Source organism: Beta vulgaris, chromosome 9 (assembly GCF_026745355.1).
Source record: "Beta vulgaris subsp. vulgaris cultivar EL10 chromosome 9, EL10.2, whole genome shotgun sequence".
NCBI classification, from domain to species: Eukaryota; Viridiplantae; Streptophyta; class Magnoliopsida; order Caryophyllales; family Amaranthaceae; genus Beta; species Beta vulgaris.
In genome coordinates this window covers 26695239-26720986 of record NC_079210.1, presented here as the reverse complement: position 1 = coordinate 26720986, position 25748 = coordinate 26695239, and the positions used below count along the sequence as shown (strand labels likewise).

The window sequence follows — 25748 nt, the reverse complement described above, 5'->3', positions numbered from 1 at the left end:
GCTAAAATTGCTGATAATAAACGTATCTGCGTGTGACCATAACGGGTCGATAACCCAACAAATGAACTCATAAATAAGCTACTAATATGAAATTTGATACTACTTAACCCTGGATTGTAATTCTTGCTATAAATCGCGATTTGCTTTAATATATTTGATTATTCAAATCTTCGAGAAGAGGATTTAGACAAAAGTAAACATCCATAATATAGCTCATGGGATGTCAGAATAGTCATTGTCTTCTTCTGTGGAAAACAGATGCACATGATGTAGAAACTACGTGAGCAAAAGCAAACACATGACGCAGGCATGTAGCAACTACGTGAGTCAAAAACAGTGCTTGTATGTTTTGATTGATTACTTGTTTAGCTATGGAGGAGTGTTGATTAGTTAAGACAAGTTTACTTTAACAAATATTAATAGAAATATACGACACACATCTAGAATACAGAAAGGGGTTCAGAAGTTACAATCATATAGTATCCAGCCACAAACTAAAATCTTCCAGAACCTTGGACTTGGAACTCGGTTGGGACAAAGAGGATGACTGAACCTGAGTAAATTGGGAAAGACCATCTTTGTTGTCTGCTTTAGTTGTTTCCGCAAGGAGGTCATCAAGCTCATCGTCGAGAGTACTGGTTAAGGGACATAAAGATGCAGATTGACCCGATGAATGTTTTGACAGAGCTCCATCGACTGCAATATCTTCCATCTTATATGCTGATGTTCCTGGTTGATTAATTGGTGTATCAAAAAGCTTCGTATCGTTCAATGATCCAAGAAGCATGTCAAGTTCTGTTTCTGCAGAAGCTGCCTCGAATCTAGACGTAGGTCTTCTATCTGGCTCAGCAACATCAGTAATCTGAGGCTTTTCTCTCTCATCTACAAAGTCCAAGTCTACCAATTTGCTCTTTGTAACTTGTTCAGTAACATGACTAACTTGCCCCGCATAATCTAAATTGCTCTTTGCTTCTTTCTTGCTATCATATTTGATCTGTACTGTTTCTCTGGCATCAATATATCCAAAGGCATTCAGTTTGCTCTGTTTTAAATCCACACTGGATTCTGATTCTTGATCTGGATCATAGTGGTCCTGGGCAATTGATGTAGTTATCATACCGTCTCTATCTATATCTTCCTGCCTTTTCGCCATTTGTTCCTCATGTAAATAAAGAGCAAGTAACTCACCGAAACTATCAACTCTTTCCATCTTTCGTCTCTCGTCTATCTGAAAAGGCACCTGATTATCAGCTTCATTTGATTCTTGGCCACGCTGCAGCATTGAAGCATGAAAAAAGTAAAAGTGAGAATATTTCCATAGCTCTAGAAAGACATCTATGCAATTGTCATCTCAATTAACCTGGAGACTCAAAGGCTCAAAAGTTACAAACCAATTTCTTCCGTTGTTCCTTATACTCCTAGGGAAAGTCAGCATTTTGCTTACCAAAGTTTATACTTCCTCTGTTCAAATACGTGAAACACTTCTCTCTTTTATTTCAAAACTTTTTGAAAGAAGTGTTTCACATATTTTAGAAGAAAATAAGTATTACAAAACACAAAGGAGTGTGGTATGGAGGTTTTCACAAAAGGCTAAGCGAATAAATAGGGCTGATTCCCTTTGTTGTTTTGTGTAATGTCATTTCAATCATTCCTCACCCCCCAAACTCCTTTACTTTGATCACCCACCCCTCAAGGTATTTCAATTCCCTTTCCCCAAGCCACCGATACACCATCACACACCCACCAACCACCCTCACTGGCACCACCGCTCCACCACTCTCTCTCCATCACCGCTATCCTCATCAGCAACTGAAAAACACCGCTTACACCGCCCCCAACTTACCAAACCACTACCAAAATCCCACCCCCTTTAAACCCCCTAAACTCTAAAGCCACAGGAAACACCCCCAAAAGACCCCACTACAGCCACTTAAAACCACCCACGAAAACCCATCCCTCACCAACGAAAACCCACCCCCTACCCACGAAAACCCCACAGCATTAGTTTAGAAGACGCAAGGCACACCGAAGCGCAAAGCGAAGGAGTACGCATCCTAGTCCTAAGTCAAAGTACAATAAATATGGATTCAAGAAAAAAAACATATTAATGTAATATAAAAAGTGACACCTTTCCATAAAGAAAAGGAAGAAACTTTCCACACATGTGGAGCAATGGGGTTAAGGGAGTGGGTAGCCTTTCATTTTACTTCAATAATATACCACTCAACATAAAAAGAATAGGAAAAAAAAAAAAGTTGAGCTAAAAGCTTACCTCAAGATCGAGGAAGAGAAGATTATCTATAAATTGATAGAAGCTCAAGAAACATGAGCAAAAGCAGAAAAGAAGATCGAAAAAAGAGAAAGGGGGACTGAACTCAAGGTTGCTTGTCGGCACCACTCACCAGACATATGGTGCCCGAAATAATGGTGGTTGGCTCGCCGACATCCTTTGTAACTTCCGGCGAGTGGGCGGCCATGAATTGCCACCAATTCGTGAATTAGGGTTTTTCTCTCAAATTAGAGTTTAATTAATGAACTTTACTACAATTAACAAAGGGCTTTGTTCAAAGTTACTAGATTAAAACCAAGGTAAGTCTTAATTTGAAAGTTTTTGGGGTTTCTTTTTTTTTTTTTCAACTCAGATCTACTCTCATCCTCTCCCTTCTGTGCCTCTTCACTAAAAGAGGCAAGGCGGCAAGGTGGTGCCTTTTAGGTGCACTTTTGAAAACTAAGCCCACAACAACCATCAAGAAGCTACCTCCACCGATAAAACCCGACCCCGCCATTAAAAACCAACCCAAGAACAAAGATATCTCCACCAAGAAATATCCAAATCTAAGCTAGAGTAACAACAGCAACGACAGAGGAGGGTAGTAGCACTAGCGAAAAAAAGATTAGAAGGGAAACAACAACGACGATGAAGGGAGGAGAGGCAATGGGGGGTAGGGGTATGGTTCTGGTGTTTGTTTAGCGAAGGACGTGGTGGTTGTTAAATGCGATTTTTTTTCTTGTTTCTAAACAAACAACCGAGTAAATCTCAACATTTAGCTTTCTATGCTCTTTCTTAAAAAAATCTCCTTTTCCCTTTTCTAAACCGAACGTGCCCTTAAAATTGAAATGATTCAATACTTCCTTCGTCCCAAAATAATATGAACACTTTCCTTTTATGTTTGTCCCGAATTAGTTTGAACACTTCTATTTTTGACATGCTCCCACTATTAATATATTATTGCTTTTACACTCTTTTGGCCCACACTCTACCTTTTATCAATAAAAATTTACGCAACTTTCTTTCTCCTCTATTAATAAATACCCCACCAACTTCTCTCTTATCTACTTTTCAAATAGAATAACATTTGATAACCACATCTTAGTTTTAAAAGGAGCATGGCAAAAGAAGGTGCAAGGCGAAGGCACGCGCATCTCGTAAGGCAGGTGCACTTTTAATTTTATTACCCCCTACGTCCCATAATACTTTTGACACTTATCAAGGCACATAGTTTTAGATGATAAGTTGTTGTTTGGTTATAAATTGTTATTTAATTGAAAAGTAGATGTAATAGGAGTTAGTAGTTAGGAAAAAGTAGTATTATTTTATTTTAAGGAGAGAGAATGTGGGCCATGGTTAGAGTTGGTAGGTAATAAGAGTGGTATAATTTTATTTCGAGGAGAGGCAGTGTGGGCTAATAATTAAAAGGTAGAATGATTAAAATAATAATGGGTCATATCTCAAAAAAAATTTGTAAAGATTATTATGAGACACATAAAAAAAGAAAGTGTAAAGAGTATTATGGGATGGAGGGAGTATTATTTAGCTTTTGTGAGACTAAATTTTCAATACATGAGTCCCATTTCAAAGTAAAATAAATATACTTGTATAAAAAAAGGTAAATTATATATACTTGCAAAAAAGGTAAAAATATATATAGCTTTAAGAGAAAAATAATATAATGTAAAAAGTGACATTTCTATTAGAAAAGGAAAAAAAATTGCACATAAAGCACCGTAGTGCAATGTGGGTCAGGTCAAGGGAGTGGGAAACCGCGCATTTTACTTCAATAATAAAAAGAAAGGAAAAAAATGTTCATTTCAAAGCTTAGATCAAAGAATAGAAGTTACAAATAGAAGCTCAAGAAAAATGAGGAGAAGAAGAAAATACCATCGAAGAAGAGAAGAGAGAAGATCGAAGAAGAGAAGTCAAAAAAGAGAGAAGATTGAAAAAAAAAAAAAAGAAAAGAAGATAGAAGATCAAAGAAGTTTGAAGAAAGATAAAAAAGGACGTACCTTGCCTGGTGACATTAATTGCAACCAATTCGTGAGTTAGGGTTCTCTCCCAAATCACGAATTTTAACAAGGGTTTAATTTAATGAAATTTACTACAATTGACAAGGGGCTTTTTGCTCGAAATTGCTAAATACAAACCAAGTTAGGTCTAAATTTGAATGTTTTGGGGTTTTGTTCAACTTTATAGCCGAGATCTACTCTCACCCCCCTCTCTTCCGCGCCTTCTCGCTAAAAGCGGCAAAGCGGTGCGCCTTGTGTCTCCGTCAAAGGCGGCAAAAAGTGCACGCCTGAGGTCGCCTGTCGTACTGCGCTTCGCCTGGCTTGTCGAATGCGGTTTAACCAATGCCTCTACTTCACAGACCCGCTTTTTAAAAACTAAGAACAACCGTACAACTTATCACTTATTTAATGTATCCCAACAAGTGTTCAAATCTTTCTGGGACGGACGAAGTATAAGATTGGTCCCCCCTATGTATTTAAACTTTTCATTTTACCTGTAAGTTACCATGCGTGCCCTAACAAGCAAGCATAAGTGTGAACACTTCACCACTTCATTTTTGGCCAAAACATTAAGAATTTTTTTGCAAAAATTTGGACACTTGGACGTCTACAATACATGGCACGAGTTACATAGATTTACCTATACCCAACTATCATAATAAAATTACCTAAAGTGTACCCCACCTGAGCCTTGTTAGAAGTGAGCACCAGGTGTTAGACATGACTACCATATCAAATTTTTGCGAAATTATGGTCCGAAATAAAGTGTTCTATATCAGTTGATGTGGATTTGAATAGCTTAGTCTCTCTTAGAAATAAAGGTTGTAAAGTATTCCTAGTTCTGTTAGGAATATTGGAAGCTTTCCTAATTCTAGCATATAATCCAAATAATTGTTTTTGAAAAAGGTGTGCCTCGCCTACAAGATGAGTGCGCCTTCGCCTTGCGCCTTTTAAACTAAGCTTGAAAGCATATTTCATGGCTCGATTTTCTAAAATGAATCGGTGCGACTAAGTTGATGAGCATCACTTATGTAGCTTTAGGAAATTAAAGCCGACATATAGACGATGAAGAACGAGAGCTCCAAAAAGTAAGACGAGACAAGCGAGGGGGGGGGGGAGAGAAAAGCATGATGAAAAGAATCAATGGTCAAAATATTCAATTTTTTGTTGAAATCCAAGGTAAGGTACCACGAAACAAAGGTGCTTATACAACACCAAAGCTTTAGTCCCAAGATGATTTTGGAACGCCTAAAACATATTGTCACATAGAACTTCCCGTGAAAAGTGAAACAAGGAAAAAAAAGAGAATCTCATAAGACTTATTTGACTAACAGTATTAGATTCGCTTTTTGGGTATGGCCTTCCTTATTCTAATTCATACGAACATAATTATTCAGCAAACTAAGATCTAAGAACATAATCTCGGAACCCTCTTATGGTAAACTTATTTTGACTTATTTCAACAAAAATATGTTCAAAAAGTTCTAACACCTTCTAAAATAAGTTCCAACCAATACATTAAGATAACCCCCAATAAGTTTTTATAGATTCCAATAAATTATGTTCAAATAAGTGAAAATGAATTCAAGTATGAATATGTGATCCCGGCCGCATCACAACCATGACATTAGGACAAAGAACCACAAAACCATCCACAATGGCTGCGAAAGTGGGGCTGTGACCATTATTCCAATCATAACTACATTTAAGACTTCGTGCGAACCTTTGATGGAGCCTATCATGAATAGAGGCTAGATATACATGGACAAATCTGAGATGGTGCAACAAAGACAACCTCATAGGGCTATTATTGGGGTCAAAACTTAATCTAATAGATATTTTTGGCTAGTGGTAAGCCCATGTATTATAATGGGAAAGATCAGGATTTGAGCTCATGAGAAGTCATTTAGCTAACTAGAGCTCATGTTCTCATCCAAGATTCATTTCCCATGATAATTTGTCATCTTTAAGAAGCCAAAGGCAACTAAAGTCAAATTCGAACGGCCTCACCTAAACTAATCTTCATTTCCGAAATTTGTTTAGTATTTTAGTCCTTCATTTAACGTTTACTCTACAATTGTAAACAAAATATGTTGGATATTTTGTCGTATATCCCAGAACAATCATGTAATTTAACATCTTTACCGATTCAAGTATAGGTACTTTTTTTTAGTCTTATACTTGGATCGCCCAATATATTTGAACCACCCTTGTGGACATGGGATTCTTTTATGCAAAATAATGAGATTTGCCAAATCACTTTGGATAAGGATGTAGTTGAATTCGATAAAGATAGTTTGGGAATATTGGATTCACTAATTTATGTCATATACTTCCTCCGTTTCTAAATAAGTGCAACAATTGCATAGTGTTTACTATTCACAGTTTAAACTTTAATTAGCTTTGGTGATTTACATTTTAGGAAAAACATAGTCATGTGGGATGTTAGATTCGTCTGAGTGTGAATTTTTTCAATATCAACTTTTTATAATTTTTACTTATTGATAATTGAAGATATTAATGGTTAAAATAATGCATTGGCAAACGTGAAAACAAGAAGTGTTGCACTTATTTAGAAACGGAGGAAGTATATGTTTCAGACTCCAAATAATATTTCAATTTTGATTATAACTAGGAGGAAACTGTTATGCATTGGGTTTAGGGAGAGGGGTAATAAAGGGAGTACAAAATAACTAGGCTAGCTTGGAGAGTGAGTAAGCTCTTTAAATACAATAGTTAGTAGGAGGAAGAGATATGAAGAAAATTGTTGAGAGTTTTAGTGTTAGCTTTTACCAAGTCATTCGAATACTTGGCAAACTACCTTTATTTTGTGTAATTCCCATTTTTACCAATCAAGTTCATCTTCAATATCTCTTATTCGATAGTCCAAGATTTAGGTTCATTACAACTTGGAACCACAGCATACGATTATGGAGATTTAATTGCTCCAAGAATATCGTATGACCATATAAAAAATGCACCAGATAAGAAATCTAATTAGTGAGGGTTCATAGAAATCATGAAGAACTTGAATCCATAGTGTCCACATCTAAAGAAGCTGAAGCTCAGGAGCTTCTAACTCCCTCTATTTGATGGAAGGAATCTGGATGAATGGATTTGGGAGATGGAAGATTACTTCCAGCTTTTGTGGTTTAGCGAAGAGGAGAATTTGGAGGTTGCATGTGTTGGTCTCGAGAGCGACGCGCTGATATGGTTTCAAGCGGCGCACAAGCAACAACGATCGTTCTTCTGGTGGGAGGATTTGAAGGAACGGGTGATGTGGTGTTTCCCTTGAGGAGTCTTTTCGCCAACTGATATGGAAATAGTAATAATTATATGGAATTCTAGTTCTGTTAGGATTCTATGTAATTTAGGGTTTTTAATTTCAGTTTATTTTAATTAAGTGTGTAAATGATAAAGGAATCCTATTATATTTAGGAGTCTAATTCCTTATCATTTGAGTCAAAGTAGGCGTGTGAAGTAGTATAGTTAAAGATAGGATAATTATTTATCTTGATCCTTAAGATAAAGATAAATAAGTTTAGTTGTTTTTTTAATTCAATTAGGTTTAGGAAAATCTAGTACTATATAAAGGATTTTCGGCCATATGGAATAAAGTAGATGAGTTTGAGTTATTTTGAGTTTCAGGAGAGAATCCAAAACCCTTGTTTTACGAGTGAATCTAAAACCCTAGTTGAACTGTGAGCTAAAATACACCTGGGTTCATCATATCCTATTACTAAATAAATAAAAACTACAAAAAAAAAATACAAACTTGCATAAACCAAATCCACTAAACTACGTTAAAGAGCCTAGCTAAGTGAAATCTTCAATAAGATTCACATCAATTGGTGTGGCTGCTGCTACTTCACCCCCCATATCCGTCGCTGCTGATCAAACCACCCACGCACACCCTCGGTAAATCTGTTCGTGTGGCTCCGTTACACGTCGGAATTTTGCTTTTCTTGGTTCGTTGGAAAGCTAACAAAGAGATCTATATCGTGTTAAAATTTGAGCATATTTGGACCAGTGACGAAGTCGCAGCAATCGAATACATTTGCGTAAAATTTCTGTCGCCCAGATTGACACGACTATCTTGCGACGGCGCGTGACAGAGCGTCCCGTATCGGAATTCGATGATTTTTGGCTCGTTGGACTCGTAACATCTTGAAGTTTGTTGTGTCAAAATTTCATACTGTTTGGACATGTATTGAGTTCTGTGCAGCGTTAAACGTCCAGCCGTGCTGCTGTCCTTCGATCACCTCGCCTGTTACCATGCCCGATACCCAAGCCGCGATGTACGCTGACATCCAGGCTACGAACGCTGCCATCCAAGCTACGAACAACAAGCTCGATGCACTCATTGCCCAGATGGCTGCTATGTCCACGCAATTCACCACCTTGCGACGTGCTACAAAGGTACGTTGTTTGAAGTGCCAAGGACTAGGTCATGAAGAATATCAATGCCCCAACGAAGAATATGTGACTAAGGAAGAATATATCGTGTTCGTCAAGCAAATGCTGGCCGACGAGAAGGTACATTCGGATGCTTTGGTTACTATTGTTCCTTCGTCCGATCCACCACCCATCCAGCAAGACACTTTGCCTTGCTCCCCTCCCCATGCTCCATCCTTGGATGTTCACCGTGATGTCCCGATGACTTCTTTGGTTTGCCCCACGCCCAACGTACTGATAGCTGCCCCATGTTCGCCCAAGCCTCCAAAGACATGTTGGGTACCACCATATGGAACTACTCGTAGTGATTTTGGTTGTCATGTGGTTAGTCTTTGTCGCACATATCAAACAGTATCGTCTCTTCTACTGCTGTTTGCCAGTCATGCTCTCATTTTGATGGATCACGGATTTCGCGCATGGATGATTCCTTGGCTACAACAAAACTTGAGGTCAAGTTTTTTTTCTAGAGGGGGAGTTTGATATGGAAATAGTAATAATTATATGGAATTCTAGTTCTGTTAGGATTTTATGTAATTTAGGGTTTTTAATTTCATTTTATTTTAATTAAGTGTGTAAATGATAAAGGAATCCTATTATATTTAGGAGTCTAATTCCTTATCATTTGAGTCAAAGTAGGCGTGTGAAGTAGTATAGTTAAAGATAGGATAATTATTTATCTTGATCCTTAAGATAAAGATAAATAAGTTTAGTTGTTTTTCTAATTCCATTAGGTTTAGGAAAATCTTGTACTATATAAAGGATTTTCGGCCATATGGAATAAAGTAGATGAGTTTGAGTTATTTTGAGTTTCAGGAGAGAATCCAAAACCCTTGTTTTACAAGTGAATCTAAAACCCTAGTTGAACCGTGAGCTGAAATACACCTGGGTTCATCATATCCTATTACTAAATAAATAAAAACTACAAAAAAAAATACAAACTTGCATAAACCAAATCCACTAAACTACGTTAAAGAGCCTAGCTAAGTGAAATCTTCAATAAGATTCACATCACCAACATTTGGCAAAATTTACAAAATATCAAACTCATCTTCAAGCAAGGTTTAGGGATGACTTTTTCACAGCGAGTACTTATCTCGAAGAGCACCAACAATCCCTACCATAAGGATTCGGGAAGTTGTGAATGGAAGCAGAGCAAACCGAATGGAAGAAGAGGAAAGGACGGCCAACTCCAGTGGAGGAATAGAAAGTGGTGGATGAATTTAAGGAAATTCAAACCACCATTATTGCTTTTCAAGCTTTCGGTAAGGAAGAAGTTGAACCACAAGAAGATGATTCTTCAAATTTGAAGAAAAGTAGATCTCTAGAGAATCCATCCTTCATTGCTGACGAAAATAAGGTGGCACTCAATAATGGAAGATCGGAAAAAAGTGCTTCCAATTGTGGTTCGGCTATGTTTTAAAAGCAAAAGACCCACCAAGGCGCAAAGCGCAAGGCCAAGGGAGGAGCAAGGCGAAGGGCGAAGGCGCACACATCCCGTAAGCGAGGCGCACACATCCCGTAAGCGAGGCGCACCTTTGTTGCCAAAATGCTTAACTATCAATTGTAGAACATAATTTGTACTCGAAACAACATAAAAATACTAAAAAAGATTATATAAGCTGCTGTAACTTAAATTATAAGCTGCTGCTTATCTATATGGTAAAATTAGCTACTCTGATTTCCTGTTTTTTTAGTCTGCAACATTAAAAAGTTAACTGCAAACTTCATTATTTTTGGGAAAAAATCTGACCAGAGGCTAAAAAGAACTGACGAAGAAAAAGAGAGGAGAAGGAAAAAGACAAAAACAGCGAAAATAGATAAATTATATTAAAAAAAAGAGAAAGAAAAAAGAAAAACACGTGACTACAACTTATTGTTTTTTAAGAGACATGTGACTACAGCTCACAAGTCACAACTGGCAATAAAGCAAAAGGCATAAAGTTGTAGAATAAATTACACAAAAACAAATAAAGGAAAGAAAGAAAAAGTATCAGCTTACAGGAGGACCGAGGAGAAGACCGAAGAGAGAAGAGAGTAAGTGGAAATTTGAGGAGAGAAATTTAGCTGAGATGCATAACCAGCGAAGACCACCGATCATTGCTCACCGGCAATCTCTGCCACAACTGGAAAGCTTTTGCCCACAAAAAACAGTTATTTATGAGATTCAAAAATTAGGGTTTTTTTTTCCAGATTAGGATTTTGATTTGGGGATGAAACCAAAACAAATTCATGCAATTAATTGAGGGCTTTTGTTCGAATTTGAGTTTTAAATCTTGGTTAAGTTTTAATTTTAAGAAATTTCTCCTTTTTTAGAGTTTTTAGCTCAGATCTTCTTCCCTTCTCGGTTCTCACGCATCTAGCCGGAAAGCGACCAAGGCGGTCGCCTAGTGCCTCCCCAAAAAGCGGCATGAGGCACGCGCTTGCCTACGCCCATCGTAGCTCGCCTCACCTAGGACTTCTGAGGCGATTTTCTATGCGCATGAGATCGCCTAGCGCCTAGGTGCGCCTTGGGCGCATTTTTATAACTAAGGTGGTTCCAAAAGTTTCCAAGGTGGTTACACCGTCGAAGGGTGGTGAGGCTTCACCGGCGACAGTATGACGAATCAAAGAGAGTTGCAAGTAGAGATGGCGGTGGATAATGGACCCTACCCGTATCCGTGGATCCAGATTCATTTTTTACGGATTTGGATCCTCATATTTTGGACCCTATAGATCCAGGTAGGATCTGGATCCTCCTTGGAAAAAACGGATGTGGGTCGGGTCCTAAATTATTACCCGGATCGAGTCCGTTTACCCGTTTTTATAATAATAATTAATATTATAATATTAGTTATTACATGTAATAACGGATTTTTGCTTGAATTTCGAATTATTGTTCTAATTAATGTGCGAATTTACTGGATAATTTCAGAAATAGTCGATTAATCTACAGTTTGATAATTAAATAGTTGCAATGGTTATTTTTCAGAAATTAAATGTAATTTATGGTTGATATTAGATGACTTTATCGTTTAAAATCTTTAATTATTATTGTGAAAATTAGGGTAGTTTGAACAAAACAGACAAGGATCCATTTTGGATCCATTTAGGACCCAGATCCGTAAGATCTATACGGATCTGGATCCTCATTCATATTACCCAATGGATCGCAGTAGGATATGAATCCTTGCCTAAAAAACGGATTTGGATCTGGATGCTAGATGACCCTGTCCAAATCCTACCCATTGCCATCTCTAGTTGCAAGTGAACGACATGGAGGAGAATTCGAATGTGGTGGGACAACAAAAGTGGATGCGATGGTGATCCTAGCTAAGAAGCACCTCAGTTGTTCTCTTGTAAATAAGGTGAAGTGGAATCTCACCTATTGTTGCCGACGTCGGGAAGATGAAGCCGATTACTACCCACCTTGAGGACAAGGTGGAAGTTCATTGGGTTTAGGGAGAGGGGTAATATAGGGAGTACAAAATAACTAGGCTAGCTTGGAGAGTAAGTAAGTTAGCTCTATAAATAAAGCCGTTAGTGGGAGGGAAAGATATGAAGAAAATCATTGAGAGTTCATTTTAGTGTTAGTTTTGGGAGTTTGACCAAGTCACTCGAATACTTGGCAACTATCTTTATTTTGTGTAATTCCCATTTCTATCAATCAAGTTCATCTTCATTGTCTCTTATTCTGTAGTCCAGGATTTCACAAACCCAAACTATATAATCAAACTTAATCGTACTTGTTCTACCAATCTGAGTTCAAAACTGCTATCCTGTGATTGATGTGGAATTGAAACTAAGCAACTGTCCGATTCCAAAAAAAAAAAATTTTGCAGGAAAGTCAAGGTTTTACTTCAACTACATAAAAGGATGACATGGAACTCAGGCAAGCATTCAACCATGTTAATGTGATGAACTGATGATAAACAAGTACAAGCATGCAAAACAGAGAAGAGAGGCAAATATCATAAGATTGCAGATAAGAACACAGACCAATTCAGGAGGAAAAAGATCTGGTTCGATGAAGAGTCTTTTAGCTATATCAACGTTTGACAACCGCTCTGCAATATCCTCTAGATCTAGGGTCAAAAAAGGTACCTGCACCAGAATACAAACAATAAAATAACAAGAAAATATAGAAGGCATTTAACCATAATTTTAAATAAATACTGAGGACTTCTGGACAAAAACGAAAGAGAATAAAAATGAATAACTAACATGAAAGTACCTAAGAAACGAATGTAAATGATCTAACCTAATGGAGAGAGGTAGAGTAGGTAATCCATAGTTACTTGGTCACGATTAGTTTGAACGGGATGATAAGATAGATAGTTAAAGTGAGAAAGAGGAAAGAGAATTAGATTCTCTATAAATACAGGAGATCAAAGAGAGAAAACTTGTCACTAATACCATTGAGTTTCTTTTAGTTTCTTATAGAATTTGAGAAAGAAAAACCTCTCAAAAGCTTGTATATCATTGATGGATGTTGTTTACCACAAATTCATCTAATTCTACTAGCTATGTCAGTTCACAGTAAACAGTATCAGAGCCATATGGTTTCGCGGCCCTGGTACTGCTGGAAGTCAGGTAGCAGCAAGCTTCAAATTTACCAGAGCTCCGGTTATTACAACAAACGTTTGAGGGGAAAACGTAAGAGACCTGATTCTGTTACAAAACACTAAGAACAAGGCCTATGCAATCTTCCTTCTGTCAAAAACCCACATCCACTTCAATTAATGAGGCAAAGTATGATAGTTTTGGGCCAAGTCATTTGAGTCGCTTATATCAGACAACAAATATGACCACTACATTAGATGACAGATTAAAAATCAGATCTCAAAAATATAAATGAGATATGGAATGAGTTTGCGCCTGCCAAGTCTAAATCCATATATTCTCTTCTTAGGTATTACGGGCCAACTCGAATACTCGATACAAACCTATTCTTTCTTTAATACCTTTTGATGAACTTACAAACTTAAGGCCCATTTCCCCATAGTCAATCCTCAATTCCATATACTCTACTCTTCACTTCACACCCTGCAGCCCACGCGCCTACCACTCTCCTCTCCAATTACCCCATATTATAAATCACAAGCACCCCACCCAGTTCATGTATCAACTCAACAAACTTCTTCTTCACCCCACCCAGCCTCCAGAATTCATAATAATTATCCCCCAAAAACACAGCGCATAGCACCAAATCAAAATTCCAACACAACTTGACATTTTTTTCCCTGAGACAAGCCAATGCAATATTCACCCAAGTTTAAGCCACATCTGGGCACGCCACGTCACCAATTGGGAGCTGCAAGCCTGCAGCTATCCACCTTGAGGATAAAATTGCAGATGCCGGAAAAAAGAAGCCTATAATTGTCCACCTTGAGGATAGGGTGGAAGTTTGAAAGGCTGGCAAATTAGTGAACTAACCTAAGGGTGAAGAGTAGAGCAGCGTATTAAAAAGCATGCCTGAGGCACTGGCACAAATCGGTTGCTGTCAAGCGCTTTTTTTGTGCTAGGCGAGGCGATTTCAAGAGGAGCACAAAATCGACCGATGCGCAAAAAACCACACCTAGGCGCACAAAATCAGCTTGAACGGGAAGGTAAGAGAGTTAGTTTGAGTATAGAGAGGGAAAGGCGAATAATTCCTTATAAATAGAGAAGATCAAAGAGAGATATTAACATGAATATCATTGAGATTTTTTATTACTCCCTCACTTCCTATTTGTTCTTCCTATTTAGATTCTTCTTGAGAGAAAAAAAAAAAAAAAAAAAAAAAAACAAAGTAGGAAAACAAATAGGACAGGCAAAGTGATTTCTTATATTTCACCATGGTTGTGTAGGGTTATGTAAAATTATAGTTACTTAAAGGTGTCGTGAACTGTCAAAAATGGAAATATTATACATAAATAACCGTGCGTATAAAATATAACCTGCTTGAATATATGAGATATCATATACTTGATCCTAATGCAGCAAATGCAAGTGAGCACTAGAAATAAAATGCATAACAATTTTTTTGATACCTCTTCAGTGCCACTCACTTCACACTCCATAAGAAAATCATCATCCCTATCCTGTAAAATAATCTTTTCCCCCCGAACAGCAAACATTGGTGCCGCTCCCTGGTAGAACTCTAGAAATAATTCAAGTTACAGTATTAAAAGAATAACATCAAGCCATCAAGATTTATAGATTCAAGTATTAGACTAACCATGGACAACATTTACAATCAAAATATTAAATTCCAACTATCACAAAATTCTCAAAGATGATAGAACATACGAGAAGTAGTTATATAGCCAAAACGCTAGTTGGAGAATAAGAAAACAATATAACATCCTTGTACAAATATTTCAAAGGCAACAAATACTCTGAAACTAAAATCTAGCGTTTCAACTTCCTTTCCTTTCCATCTGCTTCAATGTCACAGGAAATGATTAACTGGCACATGTAACAATTTTAACAGGCAACACTATACATAATTAAGTACAACATTGGCAACCACGAAAGTCTACCATCCAAGCATGAAAAAATTCAAAGCAACAACATGCCAAAGTTGCAAAGACAAACTGTGGCTTCAACAACTTGCAAGTACCATTGGTGATGCTGAGTCATCTTATGAGTGATGCAGAACCTTGTACTTCCATACGGTATTTTAAGGCCTACATGAACTCCAAGCTTATAAGGAATTCAGCAAGAGAAAAACTTCAACATCTATTCCAGTCTTCTTGAACTGCCAGAGCTCATCCCCGCTAGAAGCCTTCTGACATTTCTCATGTTTGAAGTAAGCTTACACCATCATAAACTCCACTACAAGTATCCAACACAAAACATGTATCAAGATGCTTCGACTTTACTAATCTTTCAGAGGATATGCAGTTTTCAGAGGTACATCAACTTGCCCAGATTCTAAGGACATGTATCAAGTGTCGAGTTACAACATTTATGTCACAATTGTCAAATTCACAACAATCATCAAACGGAAATCACCTAGTAATCCGTAGGTAAAACATCAGCAGATATCTTACTTTCTGCCTTCATTTTAAATCATCACTACAAAAATACATACTTAAAAGCTTAAATACAATGTAGAACGCGAAATTCAATCATGCACAAAAATGGAAGCAGTCAAAAAAATTCCATCACGTTGAAACAAAAATGAAATTGAAACGCAATGAACAACATTGCAATCAAAATATAATAAATTTCACATATAACAAAAATCGAATAAGAAAAGGGTGAGAAATTACCAGGCAACTTATCATCAAAAGAAGGCGAATAATAAGAGCGAGACTCTTTCGCTTGAGCAATCAAATCTCTGAAATCAGCACCTTTACTCTTCGGCTTAAACACATCAATATCAACATCAACCGCTGATTTAGACTCAGAATCGGCGAGTGGACTCGGTTGATAAGAATCCGAGTGGAATCGTACTACTTCAATTTCATCTTCTAGATTTTCATCTTCATATCGATCCCAATTTGAAGGAAGTGAAGGGGTTGGTAAAGAAGCCTTCTTTCTCTCTCTACCATCTTTCTTCGCCGCAGTAGAAGTGGAAGTAGCAGAAGAACTGGAAGAAGTTGTTTTGGGAGGTTTTTTGGGCTGGTGATGTTGGGTGTGAGATCTCTTCGATTTCGCCATTGATTTTATGTCCATTTTTTGTCGTTTACTGTCTACTTCTCTCTGATTTCTCGGTTCTCAGCAAAAGTGGAGTTCGCCGAGAGTGATTGTGTTCCTGATATTTGGGGGCTACAGCAATGTTAGATCACACATTCTCATATACGCCGGCCAGTACTGTTCATGGGTGGTTAATCGTACCGAAACAATCTTTTTAGTTCGGTAATCGGAAGTTTCGGTTCAGTTTAGACCGGTTATCGCCTAAGTGGTTAACCGTTTTTTCGGTACGATTTTTCAGTTAACTATTAACCGTTATTTAAGTTATAGTATTATATTTTACTTAATGTACGTATATATTTTCAATCATTTTGTGCATATATTTAATATTATATATACTCTAATATAAAATGTATTATAAAGTGGATAATAAATCAATTGAAAAATATAACAAACACTAAAAATTCACTTCATTTCCTAATTATAGTGTTTATATTAGTATTAGAGTTTCCAAATAATTACATGCTTCCTCTAATTGTTGCAACTTAGCAATAAATATTAGAATTAATGTAATTGTTTGAAAATGTTTTACAACAATTAAATAGAGAAAAAATATTTCGGTATTTCAGTTAACCGTTCACTCAAAAATCATAACCGTAACCGTACCGTTTAACCGCTAATTTTATCAATTCAGTAACTATACCGTCAAAACTTTTTTTGTCGGTACAGTAACCACCCATTTAGACCGATTTTTCGATATTGTGGTACAGTATTTCGGTTTCGTTTTTTTATGAACACCCCTACCGGCCACATCTATAATTTCACGTATGGCATGCCCATATATAAAGCACACACAAAAAAAAAAGTATAGAGAGTAAAAGTAAACCCAAATACGAGTAAGTCCCACCCACAAATACGAGTAACACCAATCTTGTGAATAATCTAGTACGCTATCATCATTCACCAAGATGCCTAGCACAGTAGATATGAAGAACGCGGCCAACAAACGTGATGGCAAGCGAATGACTCCATGGCGAGCAATAACAATGAAGGGCTAATTTCGTTAATTTCGTTAAATAAGATGGCGAGCAATAACGATGAAGGAGCCGAAGATTGTAGAGGAGTGAAGGAGATGCTGGAGATCTGTTAATGGTGGTCGATGATGAGGAGTGAGCACTAGTGGATATGGTGAGCAATAATGATGAAGGAGCCGAAGATTGTAGAGGAGTGAAGGAGGTGCTGGAGATCTGTTAATGGTGGTCGATGACGAGGAGTGAGCACTACTAGTGGAAAAAAACCTTATATGTCACTTAGTAATAGATGCGATTTTTGTAAAACCACATCCAAAAATCAAGATAAAAAATGGGAGGGAAAGTTCGTAGAACAATCTGATGCGGTCCACAATAAGACCGCATCAGATTGTAAAACAGATGCGGTTTTTCACGAACCTGATGCCGTTCTTGGGACCGCATCCGAAAATCGATTACTAATTCCCCCCCCCCCCCAAAAAAAAAATTACAGCATTCAGTTCAGCTCTTATTTTCCCTTCCCTCAAAACTCACTACAATTACTCCGTAGCTAGTTGAGCTCCACACCACTGCCTCAGCTCCACGCACCACCACACCACACCGGCAACCATACCACCGCCAACGCACCTGAAGCTTCCACCATCAGCTGAGCGTGCCACCACTACTGCCCTAGCTTTGGGCCACCACTGCTTCCCTAGCTAGCTTGCACGCCCTAACAACTACATTCCTCCTCCCCTACCTAAACAACTACATTATTCCTCCTCCACCTTTTCCTAGCTAGGTAACTAAAAGTTCATAACTTTTATTGTAATATCATAAATTTATTATTCATTGTAATTTTATGAATAATTGTTAGTGAAATTAGGTTGTATAATAGTTAAAGGGTTTAAATTTGATTGATTTGAGTTAATTTAATTTTAGTTTAAATAGTTCCTTTGTTTTATAGGTTAAAAAACTAGGGATTTGGTGGGGTTGTTGTAGTTGTGGTTGTTATTTTTGTGGTGGTTGTTGTTGTGTTATTGTTGTTGTTGTTGTTGTTGTTGTTGTTGTTGTTGTTGTTGTTGTTGTTGTTGTTGTTGTTGTTGTTGTTGTTGTTGTTGTTGTACTTCATTAGTAACTAGTTTACTTTAGTTTAGTTTAGTTTAGTTTAGCTTAGTTTAGTTTAGTTTAGTTTAGTTTAGTTTAATTTAGTTTAGCTTAGTTTTGTTTAGTTTTGTTGAGTTTAGTTTTGTTTTGTTTTGTTTTGTTTGAATTTGCTAATTTATACTAATTTTAACCTTAAACTTTGTTGTTGATTATTGAAGCTAGCTAGTGACGGAGTGTTGAGTTCAATTTCCCCTATTTTCAACCTTGATATTGGTATGCTATCGCTCATATTTAACTTTCTTTCATAGTAAATTGGTTTATATGTGCAAATATGTATATATGTATCGTTGAATTAAAATAAGATGTAAAATGCTTTGTTGTTTAAATTCCTATGTATGCATCATCATATCATATGCCTAGATACCCGTTCGAGACTTACTCATTAGGAGTAAGTCTTGAATAGTCCCTGGTTTGGGACTGTTCTTAGATGTTTAATCTCACTTAGGTGGTGAATGTATGTCTTTATTTCGATTCTATAGAGAAAAAATCTTGGCTCGTCGTTTCCCTACTTTTGTTCTCTAGGTACATATGTAGATATAAGTAACTATATATCTACATCGTGTACTTGGAGAACTATAGGGAAATGCTGCCGAATTTTCCGTAGAATCGAAAAGAAGACATGCATTCACTAGTGAGATTAGACATCTAAGGATGGGTTAGGTTGGAGTGATAAGGACCCTTGGAAAGCATGCCAAATTTCATTAAATGTATATCGTTCATAAACTCTAATCATGTAATGAAGTTCGTTATTGACATGAAGTACTTGTTTGTGTTTGATTAGAGGTCTGATTGAAATGAATCGTGCATGGATGTATGGTAGTCATGACACGTGTGAATTTGTGGATGGGGTCTTTGAATTTTGTGATGCTGCATTAAGTCATTAGGCTACAACGGGAACTGAGGGGTTTTATTGTCCTTGTGTTGATTGTGGTAATGTGGGCATGGTTAGTAACATTGGGTCGCTGAGGGAGCATATCTTTCGTTGCGGGTTCAGGCAAGACTACCATGTATGGGTTTGGCATGGGGAGGAGGGTATATACGATGGTGGGAATGTCGTTGTTAACGATGTGCATAAAAGAGGCACTAGTAGAATAAATGCTTATGGTTGCGGTCATTAAGTGGCCTATTGCGGCGATTATGACCGCGCAGCATTTAAGGGCGTAGCAATAGGTAATTAATATATTGTTGCGGTTAATATTGCTACGGTTTCTGGAAAAAACCGCAGCAATATTAGCATTTTATATCAGAATAATATAGCATATTGCTGCGGTTTCTAGGGAAAACCGCAGCAATATGCTATATTTAATAATAAAAAATACACATATTGCTGCGGTTTCTTCCTAAAACCGCAGCAATACATGTTGGGCGGGTAAAAACAAAATTTAAAAAAAAAATTCTCAAGGCGTCAATTTTTTGTAGTTATAGTACCCTTATAATATGTTACATAGCTACAACAATATACTGTTACAAATAACCAATACACATTAAATTCATATATTCAATAAAATGATAATCTTACAATAACTACCAAAAATATAACACATAAACTGAAAAAAAATCAGCTATACTAAAAAACCAAAAATACAAAAACTTGAAAAAAAAAGAAAAATAACAAGGGTTAAGAGATCTGAAAAACAAAACAAAACTAAGAAATGCAAGAAATCTCTAACAAAAAACAAAAATCCAAGAGGAGAGAGAAATCTGAAAACTGAAAATTACTGCTCGTCAACATATCAAAACTGAAAATCATCAAAACTTCTAATTACAACATATCAAAACTGAAAATCATCAAAATGCACGGCAATTAAAGCTCGTTGCACAAAGAGGAGAGAAAATCTCGAAATCTCTACGAGCACAGGCGGATGCAAAGTGGTGGTTGGCGAAATCTCAAAATCTTGAAATCTTGACGAGCGCAGGTGGATGCGAAGTGGTGATTGGCGAAATCTCGAAATCGCGCAAGCGGATGCGAACGGCTGACACACTCGTTGGTCGAAGATGGTGGTTGACGAAATCTCGACGAGCACAGGCGGATGCGAAGTGGTGGCTGACGACTCGTTGGACTGAGGAGGGTGAAGGGTAAGCCGTGAGAGTGAGGGACTGAGGGTGAGCCGTGAGAGTGAAGGACTGAAGGGTGAGGAGTGAGAGAATGAAAGTGAAACAGCGGTGAGGAGTGAGAGAATGAAAGTGAGGAAAAAAAAACCTTAACTCACACGTGTTTTATACATTTTTTTAATGATATTGTTGCGGTTTTTGCCAGCAGCAATATATTAAAATATTATTTTTTAATATTATTTTAATATATTACTGCTGTTTTTGACAAAAACCGCAGCAATATGTCTGGTTAGATAATCAACTTTTTTTCAAAATTTTTTATTTGTTGACACCATATTGTTGCGATTTTAGGCCGAAACCGCACCAATATCTTTGTTTTATATTTTATTTTTTCTTTTTACGTGATATATTGCTGTGTATGGGTAAAACTGCAACAATACCAGCGCAACAATAAGCAATTATTCTACTAGTGAGGTGAGTTTGATGTCATTGAGAATGACAAGAACATCGAGGACGAATATGAGAATATTGAAGTAGAGGATGATGATGATGTAGGGCACCATATCGAGGAGATGATGGAGGGGGTGGATGATCATGCTTTTTGAGTGCATGGTCGAGGCGTCTCGGAAACCGTTGTATCCCGGTTGTACGAGGTACACCAAGCTGACGGTCGTGATAACACTCTTTAATATCAAGACGAACGCCGGTATGAGTGATTCTGCTTTCAATTCCTTGTTGCAAGCATTTGGTGATATGTTGTCGGACCACCATGAACTACCCAAGTCGAACTACTATGCTAATAAACCAATGTGTCCCTTCGGTTTGGAGTACCAGAGGATACATGCTTGTCCAAAGGATTGTGTGCTATATCGAAATGAATATGCGAATATGGATGATTGTCCTCGATGTGGGAAGTCGCGTTATAGGCGCGCAGGGGTTGGTGTAAGAAAGGGCCTCCAGCAAAGGTGATGTGGTATCTTTCTATTATACCACGATTCAAGCGCATATTTTCAATCAAAAAAGATGCTAAGAACTTGAGATGGCATGCAGAACGAAGGAAAAGGACGGTTTATCAAACATCTGGATGATGCTTCTGAGTGGAGAGGTCACTACTACAAATATGTGCAAAAGTATCACCTATGAGAGACCTCCTTAATGACATAAGTGATTATTCAGCAAAAAAAAACTAATTTTTCGAAAGGTGGTTTGTTATAACATGATAAATGAGACCTGTTCTTTAAACAGGTGGTTTGTTTGAACCTTATCAAAAGTTTCCAATATTAAAGAAACCACTTTTTCCTATTAAGTGGTGATTTTGATTTTTTTTTTTTTTATAAAAATTCCATATATACATATACGTGTTTTCAGGTAGTCAATAATAATTGTATTACTAATTATTAAATTAAAAAAATCAACACACACATCTATAATCCACTAGTAGTTAATTACCTCTTATATCTCTATTCTGAAAAGGTAAAACCCTAAATATACTATTCTTTAATTACTTAATTTTAGTTTTAATTTACTTACTCGATCATTAACAAATTGCCAATGAAACCGTATAGTAGTTCTTGACTTCTTCCATCTTCCCTCAAACACGCACTACCCGAGCAAAAAGAAAAACCGCATATACACCCAAAAAATCTTTTTTGCAGTTCAGGTAAAGTTGCAAATTCTTGATTTTTTCTTCTCTTATCTGCACTATTTATCATGCTCTTGAAAGCTATGTGTTGCGTTGGGGCGGTAAGATGATAATGAAAACATGCAAGACAGATGTATTATAGACTTTACATGATGAAATTAATGGGTGTTGGACAATTTAAGGAATGGGTTTTTCATTTTAACAACAAATTGGGGTTTTGGGTTTATTGTAAATGTTGGGTTATTGATATTAGTATGAGTAATTAAGTATGGTATAAGTATTTCGCTTGAATATCAATGTTCATGCAATCATGCCATTAAGGGAGTACCAGATTGTTCTTGATAGATTATAAGATGTACACGAGAAGCAAGTACATAATTGGCTTCAGTAAGAGCGGAGGATTGATACTGGTTGGCTACTTATGAGGCTGTAAAAAGGTTGTGGAATTTTGGTTGCAGGATTTGCAGGTGCAGGCATGAAGTAGAGGCGAAGGTGAATGCGAATGAGAATGGGAGATTCTCTTTCATTCAGTGGTACGTTACTTCAACTGAACTTTAGTTTTCTGAGCTTTTAACTAAGATAAATTTATGTGAAATTGTCTATGATTTATTATGTGTTCATTACAAGATTCCATGTGTGTGTGTGTAGAATCTTACATATCCGTAGGTTTCTTTAAAAGATTCATCAAGGTTTTGTTGTTTTTAAAGTAGTTTCTAAATTTGGGTTTACAGGAAATCTTTTCCTTAGCCACTTTTGTCTTGATAACATGCAGAGTTGAGTGGTTAGTTACTGCCTCTATCCCATATAAGTGTCCTTCATTGTCTACTCATGCAGATTAAGAATTGAAAACCTAGTTGATTAAATATATGGATATCTAACGTTAAATTGTACTTAATTGAAGGGTATTGTGGCAAAATGGTAGAATATTCATGGGTTTGTTATATCTTGGAACAATAATTTGGCATCTCAAATGGAAATTAAGAACATGTATACCGACGAAGGCAACTTTTATTTCATCCTTTTATTCACGTATACTTGAAATGTCGTGCTAGTTATTGTTAATGTCTGGCTGATATCTTTCACTAATATATTGATAACTTTGAAGACAAATTTTCATAAAATTGTCTCCGTTGTTTTTGCATTTTTTACTGTCATGTTTTGTATTCTCCTTATCATGTGAATTTTCGTCTGTTTGGTATGAGTATTTTTCTTGAATATGTAAGTTCTACATGAGATTATCATATCTCTAAGCTTCAGCTAGCTCTAATATTCAGTAGATCAACTGTGTACTTAGGTGCTTTTATAATGATTTGTTGCATTCTGAGCTTAATGAAGAGAAACTTTACTTTGAAATAGGTATGATCGTGGGTGAACCCAACTGGTCAATTTACAGGTAAATGTGGTCAATTCAGTGTCAAATTAGGTCATATATAGCTTTCGGCTACTGGATTACACTGAAAGTCTCAATAAAGGTAATAAATTCTAAAAATAATTGAAAGGTAGTTGCCGAGGACTAAAGGCGAGTGTTTATTATTGTGTCTTCTCCTTAACTAAAGTAAAGAATATATAATATGTACATAAGGTATCCAAGTTATCTAGAACTATCGACAAGGTAGTACCCATATCACATACTATCTTGTTTCCTAACTAATAAAGTTGTTGACAGCTTCCCCTAACTAATAGACTATGATGCCACCAAGGGGAAGAGTGTAATGAATAAGGGAGGAGAAGAAACGAAATCAGACCTAGATGGTAGATAAATTATTTTGTTGTAGCATATTTTGCAGCTTGTATGTTTATTTTTTAATGTGTTATACTTTGCAGTACTTTGGCGGAGTTACAACTGAATTTTCTCAAAATAAGCTTGATGAGCTCAGAGACTTTTGGATCAAATATGTGGATGAATATAACAAGTGGATGAACAAGAATCGGAAGATAATGACCATTTTAATTAGGATGTGTGTATTTTCTTTTTGAGCGGGATTAGAGAGTTGCTTCTATTTTTGTGTACATAAATTGGAAGAAACAGACCTAGGTGCTCTATTATTTTTTTATAACTTAGTTGAATTTTTGGAATCTTCTAACATTATATTGATATGCATGTGATTTTGTAGTGAATGATATTGAATGAATGAAAAGGTATTCCTATTTTAAAGTCATCTGAATTATGTCAATAAAAGTGCCTAAATGTTCTATATATATGTAAATTACTTGTAGATTATGAAAGACACGCATGGAGCGGGTGAAACAGATTGGAGAAGCGTATAATAATATTGAAATATTTTTATTGTCGTTTTTTTTTATGAAAAAAATGTTAAAGAGACCACCTTTTCCTTTCAGGTGGTGTTTTAAGGAATGATTAAAAGACCACCTACATATAAAAAATGATTTCTTTGTAAGATAAAAAAGACCACCTATCTGTAAAATGTGGCGCCTTATCCTTTTTTTTCTCCCTATTTAAATTCATAAATAACCACTTATTTTAAGGAAGTTGTCTCTTCTATCAAATTAAGAAATCACCCGCAATATGTGGTTATTTGTCCTGAGAGACCTATGAGCTGAAGACCACCTCTCATGTGGTCTCTAAATGATATTTTAGGGGGTCTCTTTAGGCTTTATTGTAGTAGTGGGTATCAATCGTCTACATAAGACCTTCGGTGTCAAGGATAGAAATTTTAGGCTTGGCCTATGTATGGATGGGATGAATCAATTTGGCACTCTTAGTTCTCAACATAGTACATGGCCGGTTCTTCTAGTTATATACAACTTGCCTCCTTGGTTGTGCATGAAACGCAAGTACATCATGTTGTCGATTCCTATTTTAGGGCCGAAACAGCCTGGAAATGACATAAATGTCTACCTCCAACTACTTGTTAATGATTTGAGAAAATGTGGGATGAAGGAGTATCTGTGTATGATGCACATGCTGATGAGGTATTCACATTGCATGCCATGCTTTTATACACTCTTAATAATTTTCCTGCTTATGGGAACTTATTCGGGTACAAGAACAAAGGGAAGAAAGCATGCCCGATTTGCATCAACGCCACAAAATATAAATACATTTCTACTTGTAACAAAGAAGTTTATATGCGGACTCGAAGGTTCCTTCGACGCGACCATCCTTATCGTAATAAGAAGAAGGCATTCGATGGAACAATTGAGGAAGCGGCTGCTCGTAGGCCATTGACTGGTATTGAGGTTTTTGATCAGGTCAAGGGTATTGAAAGGATATTCGGCAAAGCAGCGGGTGATGGTGCTAAAGGACTTTGGTAAAAGGAGCCTATTATGTGGAAACTTCCATATTGGAGGAATCTAGAGGTTAGACATTGTCTCGACGTCATGTACATAGAGAAAAATGTATGTGACGCCATTCTGGGGACACTTATGAATATTCCACATAAGATAAAGGATATCAAATTAAAGGAGTGCGATTGCATCTGGAAAGTGAGGGGCTTCGACCAGAGCTATGGGATCAAAAGAGGGACACTAAAAAAAGAAAGAAAAAAGAGAAAGTGTCTGGTAAAGGAAAAGGAAAGGGG

At 36.8% G+C, this 25748-nt stretch overlaps 1 protein-coding gene across 1 annotated transcript; it reads right to left on the bottom strand.

Annotated features, from left to right (window-relative positions):
• Window positions 1–120: 120 nt before the first annotated feature.
• LOC104903441 (protein ECERIFERUM 16) lies at window positions 121–16509 on the bottom strand. The gene is made up of 4 exons (XM_010691476.4): window positions 15975–16509; window positions 14748–14857; window positions 12715–12819; window positions 121–1273 (listed from the first exon to the last, which is right to left on the bottom strand). Exons 1-4 carry the CDS (start codon window positions 16378–16380, stop codon window positions 473–475), a joined length of 1422 nt encoding a protein of 473 aa, XP_010689778.2. The 5' UTR covers window positions 16381–16509; the 3' UTR covers window positions 121–472.
• Window positions 16510–25748: the final 9239 nt, after the last annotated feature.